At 32.8% G+C, this 19,483-nt stretch overlaps 1 protein-coding gene and 2 pseudogenes across 1 annotated transcript; all 3 read left to right on the forward strand.

The window, feature by feature from the left end:
* The first annotated feature begins 61 nt into the window (after window positions 1-61).
* LOC116107034 (putative disease resistance protein RGA1) lies at window positions 62-2,665 on the forward strand. The gene has a single exon (XM_031393336.1). The coding sequence runs from the start codon at window positions 62-64 to the stop codon at window positions 2,663-2,665; it is 2,604 nt and encodes an 867-aa protein (XP_031249196.1).
* Window positions 2,666-2,887: 222 nt separating this feature from the next.
* On the forward strand, window positions 2,888-5,231 carry LOC116107035 (annotated as a pseudogene).
* A 3,472-nt stretch (window positions 5,232-8,703) lies between these two features.
* On the forward strand, window positions 8,704-13,809 carry LOC116107036 (annotated as a pseudogene).
* Window positions 13,810-19,483: the final 5,674 nt, after the last annotated feature.

Consider the following 19,483-nt stretch of genomic DNA (forward strand, 5'->3'; position numbering starts at 1 on the left):
AACAATCCAATTTCACCACTTCACAAACACAACAGCCTGCACCTTTCTTTCTTTCAAAATTATGGCAGAAACTATCGTCTCTGCTATTGCTGAGCAAGTCTTGGGTAAGCTGATATCCCTTGCTTCCAATGAAATGTGCTTGGCATGGGGTGTCAAAAATGATGCACAAGAGCTTGTTGACACCTTAACCACTATCAAAGCTGTTCTTTTAGATGCTGAGGACAAACAGATCCATAATGAGAAGCTGAAAGTTTGGCTGGGAAAGCTTAAGGAGATCTGCTACGATGCTGAAGATGTTTTAGACGAGATTGAGGTGGAAGATTTGCGCAAGCAAGTTGTGAATCGTCAGGGCATTACAAGAAAGGTATGCCACTTCTTTTCATCCTCAAATCCAGTTGCTTTCCGTTTTACTTTGGGGCATGAAATTAAGGAGATTAAAAAGAGGTTAGCAAAAATAACAGCTGATAAGGATAGTTTTAATCTCACTGAGAAAGTTGATAGCAATCATGTTATAGGTTGGGAGAGGGAAACTCACTCATTTGTGCATGCTTCGGATGTCATTGGTAGGGATAAAGATAAAAAAAATATTATGAAACTACTATTATATCCTAGTGATAGTCATAAAATTGTTTATGTCGTTCCTATTGTTGGGATTGGAGGTCTAGGAAAAACCACACTTGCCAAATTGGTATATAATGATAAAATGGTGGACGGATATTTTACGTTGAAAATATGGGTATGTGTGTCAGGTGAGTTTGTTTTAAAAAAATTATTAATTGACATCATCGAATCTGCAATTGGACAAAAATATATTGATAAGAGTATTGACCAATTGCAAAAGATCCTACATGATATCTTAATCGATAAAAAATATTTATTAGTTTTGGATGATGTTTGGAATGAAGATTATGGGAAGTGGTTTGAATTAAAAAATTTATTGACAGAATGTGATAGTGAAAGTAAAATTATCGTAACCACACGTAGTGATCGTGTTGCCTTAATTATGGGCACTATACCTACATACAAGTTAGAAGGTCTTTCTCTTGATGACTGTTTGTTAGTGTTTGTTAAATATGCATTTAAAGAAGGGCAAGAAAAGCAACATCCAAATCTTATGGAAATTGGAAAAGAAATTGTGAAAAAATGTGGAGGTGTTCCATTGGCAGTAAGAGCGTTAGGAAGTCTACTTTATTCCTCAACTTCTGAACAAGATTGGAAAAATTTGAGGGATAATGAGATTTGGAAGTTGGATAAAAAAGAAAATGACATTTTAAATGCTCTAAGAATAAGTTATAATCATCTTCCACCTCACTTGAAACAATGTTTTGTTTATTGTTCCCTTTTCCCAAAAGACTACGACTTTGATAGTGATGATTTGGTTCAGTTTTGGATGGACCATGGGCTTCTTCGATCCCACAATGAAAATCAAGATTTGGAAAATATTGGTATGCAATATATAAAAGAATTAATGTTGAGATCTTTTTTCCAAGATATTGAACAAATTTACGGGAATGTGTACTTGTTTAAAATTCATGATCTCATGCATGATCTTGCCACATCATTGATGAGAAATGAGAGCTTAATAGTGAAATCCACTAACCAAATTTGTACCAAAAGTCATCGACACTTATCATTTTATTTTGTTGATGCACCTATAATCGATGTTCCAAACATTTTACCTAACTTGGGTCATCTGAGAAGCATTACTTTTTATCCAATTACTAGAGAAAGTACTGGTATTAGCCAATCATTTTTGGAATTAATCGTCTCAAGGTGCAAATTCTTGCAAATGTTAGACTTAGCATTTTCAAATATTGAAGTAGTGCCTAAAAAAATTGGTAATTTGAAGCATTTGAGAGATCTTGATCTAGGAAGCAACCCTAAAATAAAAGAACTCCCAAGTTCCATTTACAAGCTGCAAAATTTGCAATTTCTATCACTATCGCATTGTAAGGAATTAAAAGCGTTAACAAGAGATGTAAAGTACTTAATTAGTCTTAGATGTCTCATCTTAACTACGATACAAAAGCATCTACCAACCAATGGTATTGGTTGCTTGAATTCTCTTCGACGTTTGGGGATTTCCGATTGCAATAATTTAGAATATTTGTTTGAAGATATTGGTCACCTAAGAGTTCTTAAAACTCTAAAGATTTCTGAATGTCCAAGACTTATCTCATTACCATGTGGTGTGAGAAGCCTAAGCTCATTAGAAGATCTTCGTTTGCTTGGTTGTGAAAGGCTTAATCTTGATTTGAGCATCGGATCGGATAAGCAAGACAATCATGAAGAACTCAGCAGCACTTGGCCTCACCTTCGATTTCTTCATATAAGAAAATTACCACAATTGGTGGAATTCCCGCAATGGCTTATTCAGTGTTCCACTAACACTTTGGAAAGGTTGGTCATTCTAAATTGTTCCAACTTGAAGGCACTACCAGAGTCGATGCAAAAACTTCAAGTTCTTCGTGTTGTAAATTGTCCAGAATTGTCATCTTTACCCAATGATATGGATCGTCTCATCTCTTTGAGAGAACTAGCAATTGAAGACAGTCCTAAACTGAGCAAAAGATACAAACGGGAAATAGGTGAAGATTGGTCCAAGATTTCTCATATCCTGTACATTCGACTCGATGGCAAGATCATCAAATCGACGGAAAATTAGGTATGACTAATCAATCTCTCATCTTCTTCATCATTTAGTAGGTAAATATTAATGATATATTTATTGCTGTTCTTCTTCATCATTAGATCTGAATTTCAAAAACATTTGAACTAATGATTCTCTGTTTCTCCTTCCTTTTGTTAACTCTATTGTTTTATATGTATGCATTGGCCATAAACTTTCAAAATAATAGTTCTCCATCAAGCTCCATGTTTGATAAATATGTGTACAGCTGTTATAGTTTGATTTAGCGATGGTCTTTGTATTAAGTTACTGGAAGTTATTATTCTCAAATTTTGTCTAATTCTTTGATGTATTCAGATTAATATTATCATCAGAGCTTTTATCATTGCGTTTGCAGATTCAAGGTTGGCAATTAAGTGTGGTGGTAAACAATTGAGAGTCGGCAATATGGTGTATGAAGCTGACGATGGTGGAGCTTCTTTTAATGTGTTAAATCCTGAAAAATGGGCACTTAGTAATGTGGGCTTGTTTTCTAAGGGACAATTTAACACACTTCCTCAAAATACCGGCTCAGAAGTGATTAACACTACAACAACAGTTCTTTATTAGACAACAAGACAATCCCCTAGGTCACTCAAATATGATGGACTTGGTCTTGAGAATGGGTTTACAATGTAAGCTTGTTCTTCGCTGAGATAATTTATAAAGATCAAACCTCAAGAAAATAGGGGAGTCTTAGAAGATGTGTTTTTGATGTGTATATTCAGGTAAACATTTGGTCATCAAATTGTAATTTGGAGATCTTGTGAAATATACCCTTGTCCTTTACCGATTCTATTATTACAATTTTATATTGAAAAGTATAATACTGTCTCTCCTCAAATATCATGTAGGGAACTCGCCAATTGAAGGATTTTGACATAACAAAGAAGGCAGGTGGGTTTAGAAGAGCAATTCGCAAAAGCTTTGATGCTAATGTGACTGATAACCATCTTGAGATTCAACTATTTTGGGCTGGTAAAGGGACCTGCTGTGTACCTGCCGCAGGTAGTTATGGACCATTAATTTCAGCTCTTAGTGTCACTCCAGGTAAACTACGTGATCTCTCCGAAACTTCGTTTTAGATGAATTACTATAAAAGTGCTAATCTGTTGATATACTTCTCACTAAATTTTACTCAGAATTCCCACCAACTATTGGTCTTGAACAAAAGAAGAACCGGACTAGGCTGATTGTTGCTATTATAGTCCCTCTTGTGATTTTTGGCATCATATCGATATTTTTAGTTTTTTACTTGAGGATGAGAATAGACAAATATGATACGGAAGGTGAGAAAACCCAATAGAATTTAACAGTAATATTAGTCATAAAATCTCTAAAACCAAGTTTCTTCATGAAAATAAATTAATTTGCATTATTCACTTCTGCTCAAAGTTAAAGGTTCTCGGGGCATTTGGGAAAAGTAGATACCAGAATATGGTTGTAACAGAAGTGTTGAATTATATTCTAGCACTCCTAAAACTTAAGTACGGGATCTATAATATCTCGTTGTTAAAATATGGGCTAGTAGTAATGTATTCCATAAGACAAGCAAAGTTGCTGCTGTAATTCATCTCTTCTATTGCAAGTCCTTCAAGGTTATGTAATCATTTGTCTTGCTTCAATATGCAAAACTACATGGAATAGGACCTAAATCGGAGAATTTCACTTATGTCGAGTTGAAATCTGCAACAAAAGACTTGGTTTCTCGTTTTTCAGGTACAATTTTATTTGGTTTTTAGATTGTACAATTTTCAAGATTTTATGTAATTTTTTGTCATTTTGACAGAAACATTCTACTTTGATTAATAATATTTCTATAGATACGTGATTAGAATTGCATCTTATCCAATTTTCTAATATGTTGATTTATTTTCAACTTTACAAATTCCAATATGCTACTTTTTTCTTTAGGATTTTCCCACTTTTGCTTCATCTTTTTCTTCTTATTTCACAACTCCATTGCTCAAATTACTGACCCTAATGAAGGTACTCTCTCTCTTCCTTTCTTTTACGTGTGTATTTTATTTTATAAATGAATTATTTGTTTTAATTATTGAATATAGAATTGTTTAAAGAAATATTAAACTTTACTAATTTATGAGTAGCTAGCTTCAGATTGAAGTGAACCCCATTTAGCAAAATATATTCTATTTTGTTTAAAAGCTGTGCAGGAGAAAGCTAAATAAAGAGGGACAAAATTAAGTTGAAAATTCCATCAAAGTTGGTTATGAAACATTTCATTTTTGTGGTGGGTGGATTTGCAACATCGTTGGCACCATTGGGGGAATTCACCCACCACTTTTCGAATTTTCAAATGTGACTGTTCGTTTAAAAATGGCTCAACTTGCCACATCATTGAGCTATAATCTCTTTTCTCTCTGCCAAATTTAGGGGAATTTTCACATTAACTTATTTCAGGTTTTTTTCAAGTATAGACATGTTACATTTACTTAGATTGAGATTGGGTTTTGGGTTAATGTTGTGGCATTGGCATTGGTTTTTGAATTATTCATAACTTTTTATTGAACTGTTTATGCTATATTATGTAGATTATTTCTGATGCTTTAGATGGATCTTAACTTTTGGTTAAAACTTTCCCTAAAGTTGTGTATACAATTTATCCTTCAAGTGTGTATTTTTCCTAAGGCAAGAGAGTTTGCATCTATAATCAGATCAAATTTGAGGAGATATGATTGGAAACTTGTCTTTATTTTTTGCAGGAGTGTATATGCTCTAGACATAAAAAGAGTGATTCCAAAAGAACTAGTGGCTTTGAAATTTCTGACAAATTTGTATGGATTTTCCCATTCATTTCCCTGCGTTTGATATGTATAAGTCAAATTTGACCTTCATCGTTTCTAATTAATGGACATTAAATCAGATTTGATTTAGTTTTTCTATTTAACATTGCAGTAGAATCAAACGAAATTACTTCACTAGTCTCTTGCTTGCATTTATTGGAAATTTATCTCAATTGAAGTATTTGTAAATATTGATAAATACCCTTATGATTGAAAACCTAGGTTAGATTATATATGATTATTTTTGGTATATGAGTGTTGATTTTGTTATAACTTTTTCTTTCATGTGCTAGAGAGGTTGGCCACAATGTACTTTCTACTTTCTTGGCCTCCCCCAAAAGAGCTTGGAAACCTTAAGAACTTAACTTTTATGTGAGATTAGCAAACTTTCTCCTTTTTTTTTTTAATTTTCTCTTTTCTTCTGGTATTGATATTTTATACTTAGGGAGGGTTTCAAGCATGTTGCCAACATGTAATTAGTTAGTTAAATAGAAAATTATGTTATTAATTATCAATTAGTTGTTGACTAAAACTAGTAATTAGTCTAATCTTATTCTATTTTTAGATTTTGGCACTAATGCTCAAATTGGGCTTGGGTTTAAATGAGAAAAAAAAAAAAAAAAAGAGTATCCTATTTAATAATTCATCCTAATTTCTGAATACATAAATCTTGTAAAGATGAAATTACGCATATTTTAATTGGAGAGAATGCATACTTTATAAGTGAAATATTTATTTATTTATTTTTGTGAAAATGTGATGATAGTCAAAATTTAATGATACTAATCCCCTAAGATTTGATTAAATAATAAAAAAAATTTAATATCAAGTTGTCAGTGTTATAATAAACAGTTGGAGGAAATATTTATTAACTCGTAGTCGTAATAGTATAAATTTTAATGACTTTCAATGGCATGGGGAGTTTTTTTGTTTTAAAAGCCTCAGAAATTTTTTTGCTACTACATCAAAAAAAAATTGTACAAATTTGGCAATTACATATATAGTGAATCACTAAGTATGCCCAAAAATCAACTGCTCAAATTGATTCATCTTCTTCTTCTTCATCATCATCTTTCGCTCATTTATTCTGCATTTGCTTCATCATTTTCTTCATCTTTCAAAAATCAACTGCTCAAATTACCACTACTGATCCTATTGAAGGTATGTTCTCTTACTCTTTCTTTTAAGTTTTAACCAAAAAATAATTCTTAAAAGTGCTTTTTGATTTCTGATTAAGCTTAGTTATTTGTATATGAAGAAATTGTTCCTTTTTTTAAAGGTTTTTTTTTTTTTTTTGGTATTTTTCTGTTGATTTTAAACAAATATATCTATTTTTTTTTTTTTAATTAATTCTTTCCAATTTTCACGTAGAACTCAAAACAAAGAAGTGAATCACTAAGTATGCCCCAACTTATTCTTAAACGTACCCATTTGTAGACTCTTATCTCGAACTTAACCGTAGTGGTGTACTTCCAAAGAGAGGGGGTGTAGTTAGTATTCTTGTAATCCACTAGCCCATTGGTAAAATAGATATCACTGAAAAAAGCCCAAGCAGATAAAGGCTAAAGAATAAGAATCAGCTTAGTTCTTTAACCTAAAGCCAAAACGTAAAAATCATAAATACCTCTTAAAACATGATCAATGGAATGTTTCTTCACAACGCCGTATCTTCTGATAATTTCATGATCCATTTGGATTGATATGGGTTAATTTGAAAATTTTCTTTTTTGAGTGGTGGTATTTAAACCCTAGTAAATATTTTTATAAGCTCCATTATTAATTAAATTTATTAGAAAATTAATCTATAGTATGCATTATAGTCAAGGGAGAACGACTTATACGTACCCAAGGTTTATCGTAACGACAAGTTGGTACCTAAAAGGTTTTGAAATGACAAATAGGTACTTTCCGTCATGTTCTGTTAGTTATTTCTGTTTATTACTGTTTATTAATAGTGAAAAGACTAAAATGCCCTTAAAAGTTTGAATTTAGTTTTTTATAAATTTCTAAAAAACCCCCTAAGTTTACAAATTTAACTAAATACCCCAATATATAAAAATTTTGTAAAATAACAAAAACACCCCCGCCACCCGCAGTGCCAGATTCCGGCCACCACCGCCGGAATCTGGCCGGAAAATTGCGTTACGACACAGACCCGTCGGATCTGTGTCGTAACGCGTCGATCTGGCCTTTTCCGGCCAGATCCGTGGCTGATCTGGCCGAAAAAGGCCAGATCTCTGGCTAGATCTAGCCGTCGACGCCGCAAAACTCCATCTGCGGCGTCGACGGCCAGATCTGGCAGTAGATCTGGCCTTTTCCGGCCAGATCAGCCACGGATCTGGCCTGAAAAGGCCACATCGGAACTTTACGACACAGATCCGATGGGGATCTGTGTCGTAATGCAGTTTTCCGGCCAGATTCCGGCGATGGTGGCCGGAATCTGGCATTGGGGTGGTGGGGGTGTTTTTGTCATTTAACAAACTTTTTATATATGGGGGTGTTTAATTAAATTGGCAAACCTAGGGGGTTTTTTAGATATTTTTAAATTTATAAAAAACTAAAATTGAAACTTTAAAGGGTATTTTAGTCTTTTCACTATTAATAAACAAAAATCACTAACTAAACATGACGGAAGGTACTTATTTGTCGTTTTAAAACCTTTTGGGTATCAACTTGTCGTTGTGATAAACCTTGGGTATGCACAAGTCGTTCGGCCTATAGTCAATTCCAAAATTACCCATATTCTTAATCTGCCGTTCTATTTCACTTCAAAATCAAAAGGAAAGTAGAGAAGTTAGATTTTGAAAGACTATCTGATTGTTTAATTTCCCTTCTTGTTAAGATCTTCGAGCTCGGTTTGCAATAATCATCTTGCCCATCAACACAACTTAATTCGTCAAATCCCAAGTGCTTTATTCAGACACTGTAAGTTGTAATGCTATGAGTGTGTCTCTTATTGTTTATGTGTGTGTGCTTTTTTATTTTTTATTTATTATTATTATTATTTAAGTTAGTTTTAGTTTCTTATTTTAGATTTTCTCTGATCCTTGTTCTTTCATTAAATATACATTCACTTGTTTTTTGCTTCTCTCACTAGGTTTCTTGGAAACAATTGTCTGTCAGGAACCTTCCTCAGCAAAATATTCTATATCTTCAAAACATGTAAGCCTTAATTTCAGTTATCTTGAGAATTATGCCCTATTATATCTTGTCCAGTTAGATAGATGTTATATGTCCATTTTTGTTGTATCTGCCTTGAAAGTTTTAGAGGCTTCAGTTTGGAAGAGTGGAGAGGTATGTGCCAAATGTTTCATGGATAGATTAATAAATATCTTCAGGCCACCCCATTTAAAATTCGAAAATCTTAACTATATTTAGTTGTAATCACTTTTTTGTGACAAGTAATTGATGAAAGCAATTGAAAATCTTGAGTGATTTGTTCCTTTTTTAGATTTGTATGTTGCTGCATATGATTCCTTCTAACTGGTGCTTAATATACTCCTGCAGAGATTTATCTTACAATTATCTATCAGGAACTTTTCCATCGTGGGTGACTACAAGTTCAAAACTGCTGTATGTCTCTTGAACCATAATAACTTCGTTTTCCATCTTCATTTTCTAAAAATCAAACATTGCTTTGGACCTTAGGCATTGTGGAGCTCAATAATCCTCTTTCCTTGTTTTGTTAATAGATTATAATGTTTTACATGATTGTATGAATTAACCAATAATCAAATTTACGACAATCATGCCAGTTCAAAGGAACCAGATGACAGTATGAGAAATTGTTGAGTATTCATTTTCATGGCCTACACTTAGCACTTTAGTGACTCAGTTTTCTCTTATCATGTGACAATTATCAGAAATACTTAACAGCGCCTGACTAATTGCCTTGATGCGCTTTGTTAGAATTTGAGGTGGGCTTGACTCCTCATCCAATAAGGTCTTGTTGAATGGAAGGATTACCCCCTCTTATAAACCAGTAGGCTTGAGCGTGCCTAGTCGGTATGGGACTCCAACACTCCCCCTCACGGTCAAGCCCATATGTTGGGTCATGCCTGTTATTGGAGGTAGTTGCAGGCTCTTAACTCCTCACCCGCTGGTCAAGCGCTCAGCTTAACTAAACCTGGGCTCTGATACCATGTTAGAATTTGAGGTGGGCTTGACTCCTCATCCAATAAGGTCTTGTTGAATGGGAGGATTACCCCCTCTTATAAACCAGTAGGCTTGAGCATGCCTAGTCGGTATGAGACTCCAACACGCTTGAATTTCTGATGTCCAAACAAATGTCACTTGGAATAACCATTTGGGGTACAAGAAAGTCGCAGCTCATTTCTGATGTCTTTCTAACATGGTTGATTATTTATCAGGCTCTGATTTTAATATAATACATCTCTAGTTAGTATACTTCAAACTTTGAAGTCTAATTTATCTTTGCATTGAATTGAACAGGAATCTAGTGGCCAACAATTTCACATTTTGAAAGCTCAAACATCAGGTTCGTTATAGTTTCATTTTTGATAAATAAGATATTAGATTTTATTTTTGAAAAAAGGCCCTCACTTAAAGAAAAAAATTACTAGAAATATAAAACCTCGGCAAGGGAATATGCTGCTTTAACAAAGGTACCTGGTAATGTTCTCTGTGCTTGCCAGCAGTCTCCAGGATTGAACTGTCTGCAGAGAAACTTTCTCTGCAATAAGAATGCTCCGCGCTGTAAGTGTCTTTCTTTCTGATGTATAATTATTTTTCTAAAATTTAGTGTACTACCAATTTACCTTTCTCCGTGCATTATTTTGCTTAAATATAGATGCTACTGTAGCTTTATAAATTGTTTGTTAATTCAGCTCCAGTTGGGATAACTGGACCAAATTGATAGCATAGTGTATTTTGCAACTGCAGATTCAAGTTTTGCAATCAAGTGTTGTGGTGAAGAAATGAAGGTTGATATTATAGTGTGTGAGGCCGATGGCTATGATCTTGGTGGAGCTTCTTGTATTGTACTTGATACCGAAAAATTGGCAGTTAGTGATGTGGGTTTGTTTTCTGATGGACAATTTAACACTCAATGTTCAAAATATTGGCTCACAAGTAACTGGCACCGCAGGCCCGAAGCTTTATCAGTCTTCAAGGCAATCCTCGGGATCACTTAGATTCTATGGACTTAGTCTGGAGAATGGACTTCACAATGTAAGTTTGTCCTCTGCTGAGACAGTTTTTGGTGATCAGGGCTCACAAAAGTGGGTGAGTTTGGAAGGCGTGTTTTTGATATCTATATTCAGGTAAACATTCACTGGAAAATTTTGGTTCATACCCTTATTTTATATATATAGTTTTGACTATTACAATTTCATCTGTTTTCTTTCCTAATTGATCCTGTAGGATTCTCCAGTTAAAAGATTTTGACATATCAACAAGAGCAGGTGGGGAAGGAAAAGCAATTACAAACAAATTTAATGCTAGTGTGTCTGAGAACTATCTTGAAATTCACCTATTATGGGCTGGTAAAGAGACCTGTTGCATACCTGACCGAGGTAACTATGGGTCATTAATTTCAGCTCTTAAGTGTCATTCCAGGTAAACTATGAGATTCTTTTGAATCTTCGTATAAGATGAGTTACAATAACTGTGCTTAAATGCTTTCTAATAGATATACTGAATTTTCCTACTCAGATTTCATTCCGACTGTTGGTATTAGACGAAAGAAGAAGAAGAGTGGGTTGATTGTTGGTATTGCTGTAGCTCTTGGAAGTTTGGGTTTGATACTGATATTTTTAATTCCTCACTTGAGGATAAAAAGAGAGAATGATGATGCAGAAGGTAAGAGTGCCAAAGAGATTTTTTAGAAAATAGTTGTAAAATCTTTGAAACCAAGTTTGTTTTTGAAAATCAATGAATTTGCATTTCACTTCAGCATTCCAGAATATCGGTGTAACATAAATGTGATTTTTGTTTCGGTGCACCAAAGAAACATAAATAACAGATATATAATATCTCATACTTATAACAGATGCAAAATATGGGCTTCTGATATCTATTTCAAAACTAGGAATAGCATAGTTCATGAAATAGGCAAAGCTTCTGTTGTAATTCATCTCTTGTCATGTAAATCCTCAACATTATGTATTCTTTTATCTTGCTTCAATAGGTAGTGCTACTTGGAATAGGACCTAAACTAAAAATTTTCAGTTATGCTGAGTTGAGGTCTGCAACAGAAGACTTCGACCGTCCAAATAAGCTTGGCCAGGGAGGATTTGGACCTTTGTAATAGGTAACTTTATATCTTACATTTACAAGTTACAAACGATAAATAGTACACTGGGAACTTGGGTTGAAATGTTGTATAACGGGAAAAATAGGTGAATTTTAGCTTTTGGATACTCACCAAGGATGGAGCAGCTATGATTTATGTTAATAAATCTGGTGCTAAAGGGTACACTTTCTGATGGAAGGGTAATAGATGTGAAGCAACTTTCACTAGGATCCTGCCAAGGGAAAAATAAGTTTGTTAATGAGATTGCTACCATAATTGCATTGCAACATCGCAAGCTTGTGAAATTAGATGGCTGCTGCATCGAGGGAACTAGGCTCCTCCTTGTTTATGACTATCTTCAAAACAAAAGTCTTGATCAAGTATTGCTTGGTATGAAGATGCTAATTGATGATCAACCTTAGTTTAAAATTTTCTACTTTGCTTTTCTTGCAAGCAACTCCAAATCAGTGCATGTGATTTCTCTCCGATGATTTACTACCAGTTATAAACAATGAATTTTGCACTACAAAATACATTTGTGATGACTTTCAAATGTTTTAATATATAAAGAGAAATATTTGCACTGCTCTGTAAAATGCATTTAGTACAAGAGTAGGGAAATGATTTCCAAAGAGCTGATTGACATATTTTAATAAGCTCCAAGTCATTTCTGGAGATAAATTGTTGGTGATTTCTCAATTATCAACGTTAATAACTCTTGGAAGATCTTAATGATTGCAGCTATGTTTATGCAGGAAGAAGGGAGAGGCATCTTGATTGGCCTACCTGGTTCAAAATATGCTTGAGAACTGCAAGAGGTCTAGCATATCTTCATGAGGATTCTAGGCCAAAGATCTATACATTGAGATGTCAAAACAAGTAATATTTTACTTGATGCAAAACTCTGCCAAAAGATATCAGATTTCGGATTGGCAAAGCTGTATGATGACACTAAAACTCACATGAGCACCAGAGTTGCAAGGACGAGGTAAGCTGCTTCAATCATTCCTTGACTACCATTCTTCCTTAATACTCCATTTTAGAATGTGCTACTGAGTATTTCAAAATATCTAGTAGATTTTGTTGTATTTCAAACACTCAACATACAAGTATTGATAAGAAAGACCGTGAGAGCAATCTGTATATCCAAACTTTATTTTTGGATTTTAACCTTGAGAAACCCTTCATTTTCTTGCAGTGGCTATTTGGCACTGGTGTATGCAATGCGTGGACCCTTGACAACAATGGCTGACGTATTCAGTTTTGGTTTTGTTGCTTTGGAGATTATGAGTGGAAGAGCAAACTCTGATACTAGCTTGGATAGGGAAAAAATTTATCTTCTTGAATGGGTAAAGAGAATAAACTTGAATTTTTACTTGCTTTGTTTTCTTTCTCCAATGTACCTTAATGCAAAAGCTCATGCTTTTTGAATGATCTATATTGTATTTTTAGGCCTGGAGTCTTCATGAAAGTAACCAAAGTTTGGGGCTGATTGATCCCAATTTAGCAGAGTTCAATGAAATCAAAGCTCTATGAATAATTGGAATTGCCAATTGGAGTTGCCTATTGTGCAGTCAAGCGTCACCAATGTTACGGCCACTAATGTCACGTATCGTTAACATGCTTGCTGGAGAGATCGAAGTGGAAACTGTTACTTCAAAGCCAAGCTGTTTGACTGATTGGGGTTTCTAAGGACACAACAAATAGCGTTTTGAACAAAGATATTGTTACATCCTCTTCTACAAGAAGTTACAGCAGAAAGAAGAGCCAATGTAAAAATGCAACTGATGATAGCCCTGGAGTTGATCTGTTGCTCTGACCAGTAAATGTCGCTCGATTCAGTGACATGATAGCAGTGGGGAGGTGAGAAATTTATTTGCTCGCTGAAACTGAATGTATAATACTGCTATACATGGTAAGATTACAGTGATTGATAGAATTTTTGTAATATTTTGTAATTTAGGATGTGATCTTTGTGGCATGAAATGTCATATTGGTAACGGTCATAGAATATGCAGGTTGTAAGGTTTGGATATAGATGTATAAAAGTTCCAATCTCTATAATTCAAGCATATAATTCCTGATTTGGGATCTTTATTATGCTTTTCTTAGCTGTTAAGTATTAATATTTAGAAATTGGATAGCGTTCATTTATCTCGAAAAAATCATTTAATTCAGTTAACAGTCGATATTCATTATCTTTTAAAAAGTATCGAAATTTTTCCTTATAGGTAGAGATAGTGATATGTGTTAGTGTTTCGTGTATTATTATTATTATTTTTTTTTTATTATTTTTTTTTTTAATCACTGATCAAAATTGAAGTGAGTTTATTTTTCTGAATTAAAAAGCTAGCTACACCATTGCTGGTGGCCATTAATTTCCGTTGGTTTGTACTTAGATTTGTTAAAATTTCAAATTATATTTTAATTTATTCTCTACACATCCCTTGTTGTATGTTGTTAAAACTTTTTTATTGGAACTTAATTTTTTATCTAACATAAATTTATTATAATTGTACAATAATATATGTAGGCGTAGGCCCTACAAAATTAATAGATCAATGTTTAATTGTATGATTGGGAAAAAAAAAGGGGGGATGAATGACATTTTCTCACCTTATGCTTTATGAAACATCTATTTCATCCTTATTAGTATCAGAATCTAACAATGTGCTACCATGTATTAATATCTGGCATTCTAACTTTCCCTTATTAAAAAGAGAAAAAAAAAAAAAAAGAAAAAATTCCAGCTAGCAATGAGTGGATCACACGGCGTGGGGGTCGAGATCCAAAACAACTTCTTTGTGATTGCCAGTAATATTTTCGGATGGAACTGTCATCAAAGAAGTTTCCCATGTAATAAGAATGCTCTGCACTATAAGTTGCTTTCTATAATTTTCTCTCTCTCCGTGGCTTTACAAATTGTATTGTTGCTTACATTCCGTAGGAATAAAGGGAGTAAATTGTCTATTGGACGTTGAGCCTTCCGCAATGCAAATTGATGTCGAGACCTAGTGCCGGTGCAAATTGATTTTCCGTTTATGAGTTTCTATCAATGACTCTATTCTTAAGAAATCTTTGTTAGATTTAACTATTGATATGTATGATGATTAGTAAAAGACTCTTTATGTCCAACACAACCACAAAGTTTAAATTCACTTAAAAGCCGCCTATATAGGATATTATATGGCAGTACAAGTTTCTATATATGCTGCAATTGTCAACTGAATTCAAAAAGCATTTACGTCTTTTAGCTCTTGAGACTAAACTGTCACTTTCCGAAAGGTTGGGGCCTGAAAAAGTTAAGGACAAAAATGTTAAGACCCCATATTTTGTTGTAGAAATTTGTAATTTTTTTTTTTTTTAATTTGGATTTCTATTTACCTAGTAAATTCTAGAAGACAAATTTCTACAATTTTTGATAAATCAACTTCATTTGAAATTGATGAAAATGATATAGATAAGAGATTCAAATATTAGATATTTGCTATAATATCACAAAATAAGAGACTTCAGTTAAAGGGAAGATACTTTAATATTTGTTTTTAAGAATTTTGAAGGAAATCATCGATATAAAGTTTTATCTTTGTATATATGTATGTATGTATGTTCATAATGCTGTGAATAAATTTATGTTAGTTATCCATTAACATACTTCCTCTCTTAATTACCTACCTTAAATATTGAAAGTGTTCTTAAATTGAACAATTTAAGACATTGTACCAATGGTCTGAAAACCGAATCGGACCGCCTGGTCGGACTGGTTCGATCGACAACCGACGGCAAATCCGGTCCAATATATATAAAAAACCGCTATTTTGTTTAAACCAGATTGGACCGCGGTTGGACTGCCGGAATAGTACCGAATCGCGGTCCAATCGCAGCTAAACCCCGTCGGATTCCAGCACCTTTCGACGGAGAAAACACCCCCATTCGACGGACGGCATCTCCACGACCAAACCCATCCATTTTCAGTCGTCGTCGTCCAGCCTTCGTCGATCGCCGTCCACCTAAAGTTTACGTGACGTCGGATTTCTTTTGTTGATTCCGACGAGTTCCGACGCCGATGGAACTCCCTAGCACCGCCATCAGAGTCACCGGCACCTACACATCAAAAGCCCCAAGATTCTAGCTTCGATTGGCCGTCGATCGTCGCTGCCGCCACCACTCACCAGAATCTTCGCCCGACAGGAGTGTTTTAGATAGATTTCAAACCTTTAGGGAGTATTATAGGGCTGTTTTTTGATGAATTTCAAACCTTCAGAAACTAAAATGTAATTTTACAAATTACGGTCCAACTGACCGATCCAACCGATCCAATCGGTAACCGGACCCTTGAACGGGTCATTGTTAGGTCCGGTTCTCAGAACATTGCATTGTACCCCTTTCTTGTCATTTCATGAAAATTTGTAGTTTAATTAATAATATCTCTACATAACGTGATTATAATGGCATATTATACATTTTCCAATTTTTTAATTTATTTTCTAACTTTATAATTTCATGGTTATTATCATGTTGACACACCCGGCTTGAAAGTGTTATTATTGGATTAGGCATCAAGCTTTGATTGATTGAATAATACAAAATGATTTACCAATTATATATATATATATGATCCTTTCCCACAAAGGCTTTCTCTCATAAATCAAATTTATTTATATCCAAATTCATTCACATAATATTACTTTTGAATAAAAAATATTCACAATATTATCTCAAATTGTTCTCTCATTCTATCTATTTCTTACTCTAATTTTCTCTGTTTTAATTCTTCTCCCACTTTCCTACATCAATCGCGTATAGTTTGATTGGGATGATTGTATGATGATCAAAATGTTTTTATTTTAAAATTGATTACTAAAGAAAAAAAAAATAGAAGTCTTAAGATAAACCAAAAAAAAAAAGGTGCGATATGATTCAATGGTTGAAATACTATACTTAGGAAACTCAAAATCAAAGATGAAGTCATTGTGCTTGTACATAACTGCAATTACATCTAAAGTAACTCCACTAAGCTAGATGATAGGACACATTATCTGGACACCTAGACTCTACTAACAAAGACTCGTTCAAATAACAACCAACATAATAATAGCAACAATAATTACAGACTTATTTTAAGACATACCAAAATGTGGCATGTGAATAATAGCAAAAGTTTTCTTTAGCTTTATCTGGATTTAAGCAATCTGATTATATTGTTGACTAGTTTATCAAAAAATTTCGACAGGAAATTTGGAGGAAACTATTTTGAAGGTTGTATATCATCCATATTCTCTAACTTGATCCCATTGATCATAGTGTAAGTATGACATATCATATAACTCTCTCTAAAAGTTAAGTCAAAAGGTTAAAGTGACAACATATTGTTAAGAAATATGGGTTATTTTGTTTTATTGTTTATTAAGGGTAGATTTGTCTTTTCATTATTTCCTTTGTTTAGCCTATATATATCTCTTTGTATTTAGGTTAAATCATACTTTTTGTATTCAATTGAATTGTGCAATATTAATGAAACCCTAGCCTTCTTTTTTTTATTATTTTCTTTGGATTGTTTAACACATATTATATTAGTGATGTTTGAATTGATTATGTAGGTAAATCACTAATATAAATAATGTGAACTCGTCTCTCTATTTAATAAAAAATATGAAGAAGTTGATAATTTTGTAACTTACACATACTCCATTATGTTAAATCCAAATTTTTATTGAAAAGTTAGTCTTTTTATTGAAAATTTTCACTTGAATGAATTAAGTTATTCATATGCTATATTTTAAGTATAATATATTCCAAACTTTATGAAATTAGAACTGTCATGTTTAATTTCTGAAATGAAGAAATTAGTTGACAATGGTAAAAAGATGATGGTCACCTAATTCCAATGCCGTGATTGACGAGTGGGTTGGTGGGTCTGAAGTCTGAACACTGTGATTTAAGAGTGGGTACTGGGAAGTAACGACGCTAGGCCGCCAGTCTCCCCCCTGGAATTAGTGGACCCCCTTCCCGCGATCAAAAAAATGAATTTCCTTTATTAATTCCAAGATGATGATTATTATCATCAGAAAAGGAGCCAATCAAAGACCTTGAAAGTGATGGTCCTACAGTGTATTTGAATCTGTGAAAACACATCAACTGTTGAAGAGTCGTGTCAAAAGTAAAAAACAAAGGTGAGAAAATGAGAAAAAAGCCAGGCGGGAACCCGAGATGGCCAAGTTGCATTTTTGGTGGGGACAATACTACGCATTCGGATTAATCTGTCAAATAATTCTGCCAGAAATACGAAAGAATTGGATTTTGGGAATATTATTTTTAATATTTCTAAAAAGGTTAAACAGTAAAATACCTAAAAATTTATAATATTATTCAATTTTATTCAATATTTTTTAAATCTCTTAAATTTGTTAATTCAATTAAATACTCCTAAATATTTTTAATATTTTTGTTACGATGACTCCGGTCACTCTCCGATGGTAGTGGTCGACTGTCCGTATTTGAGGGTAGATTAGGGGTGTTTTTGTTAACTTTTAATGTTTTATTATAAGGGGTGTTTTATAAAAAAATAAACATAGGGGGTATTTTATAATTTGTAAATCCTACATCGTAATACCTACCCAATTCAACTTTTTTTTTTTAACTTTTCTCAAAAACACAAAATTGTGAACCAAATGGAGCCTATTATTACTATTCTAAACAAAAGTTAAACAGTAAAATATTATTATTTTTAAAATATTATTTAATTTTTTTAATTTATTAATTTAATTAAACACCTTAAAATATTTTTTTATAAATTACAAAAACACTCTCACTACTGTTTATATTTAATGAATGAATTTGAGATTTTTTTGTTAACTTTTAATATTTTATTATAGGAATATTTAGTAAATAAATAAAAATATGAGATATTTTTGTTAATTTTTAAATCTTATATCATAATACTTGTCTAATTTAAATTTTTTTCAAAGATTATTCTAAAAAGTATGATAATAATGAATCAAATGGAACCTATATTATCCATCTTTTCTAACTTGACCTCGGAAGTATAGCTGAGATAACATCTCTCTCCAAAAAGTAAGTTGAAGTGACACCATTTCATATTAGTGATGTTTTAATTGATTGTGTAAGTAAATAATGTGAACTGTTTCCCCATTTCGTGAATATAATAATTTTAGAGTAATGTTATATTTATATCACTCTTTTACATCATTTTTATTATATTATGATGTGATATATATCATAATCACACAAATTTTATTATAATATTAAAAAATTTAAATAATTAAAAATTTATGTAATTGTGATATATGCTACATCATGATATAATAAAAATGATATAAAAAAATGATATAAATGTAAGATTACTCATAATTTTGTAACTTATAAAATAATTTTAAATTAAAAATAACTTCTAAATATCAAAATGTCATGTGAATGATAGCAAATGTTTTCTTTAGCTTTATGTGGATTTAAGCATTCGGATTATATTGTTGACTAGTCTGTCCAAATTTTCCTTCTGGAAATTTATACCATCCAGATTTTCTAACTTGACCTCATTGATAATATTGTGGGTATAACTCAGATAATATTTCTCTCTAAAAGCTAAGTCAAAAAGTTAAAGCGATCATATTAATGATGTTTGAATTTATTGTGTAGACAAATCACTTATATAAATAATGTGAGCTCATCTTTCGATTTCATAAAAAAAATGCGAAGAAGTTAATAAATTTGTAACATACACATATTTCATATTATTTT

The sequence above is a fragment of the Pistacia vera genome, unplaced genomic scaffold (genome assembly GCF_008641045.1).
Source record: "Pistacia vera cultivar Batoury unplaced genomic scaffold, PisVer_v2 Contig526, whole genome shotgun sequence".
NCBI lineage: Eukaryota > Viridiplantae > Streptophyta > Magnoliopsida > Sapindales > Anacardiaceae > Pistacia > Pistacia vera.

Excerpts from the sequence above, each read along its gene's own strand:
- LOC116107034 (XM_031393336.1), top strand. The coding sequence starts at position 62 with ATGGCAGAAACTATCGTCTCTGCTATTGCTGAGCAAGTCTTGGGTAAG.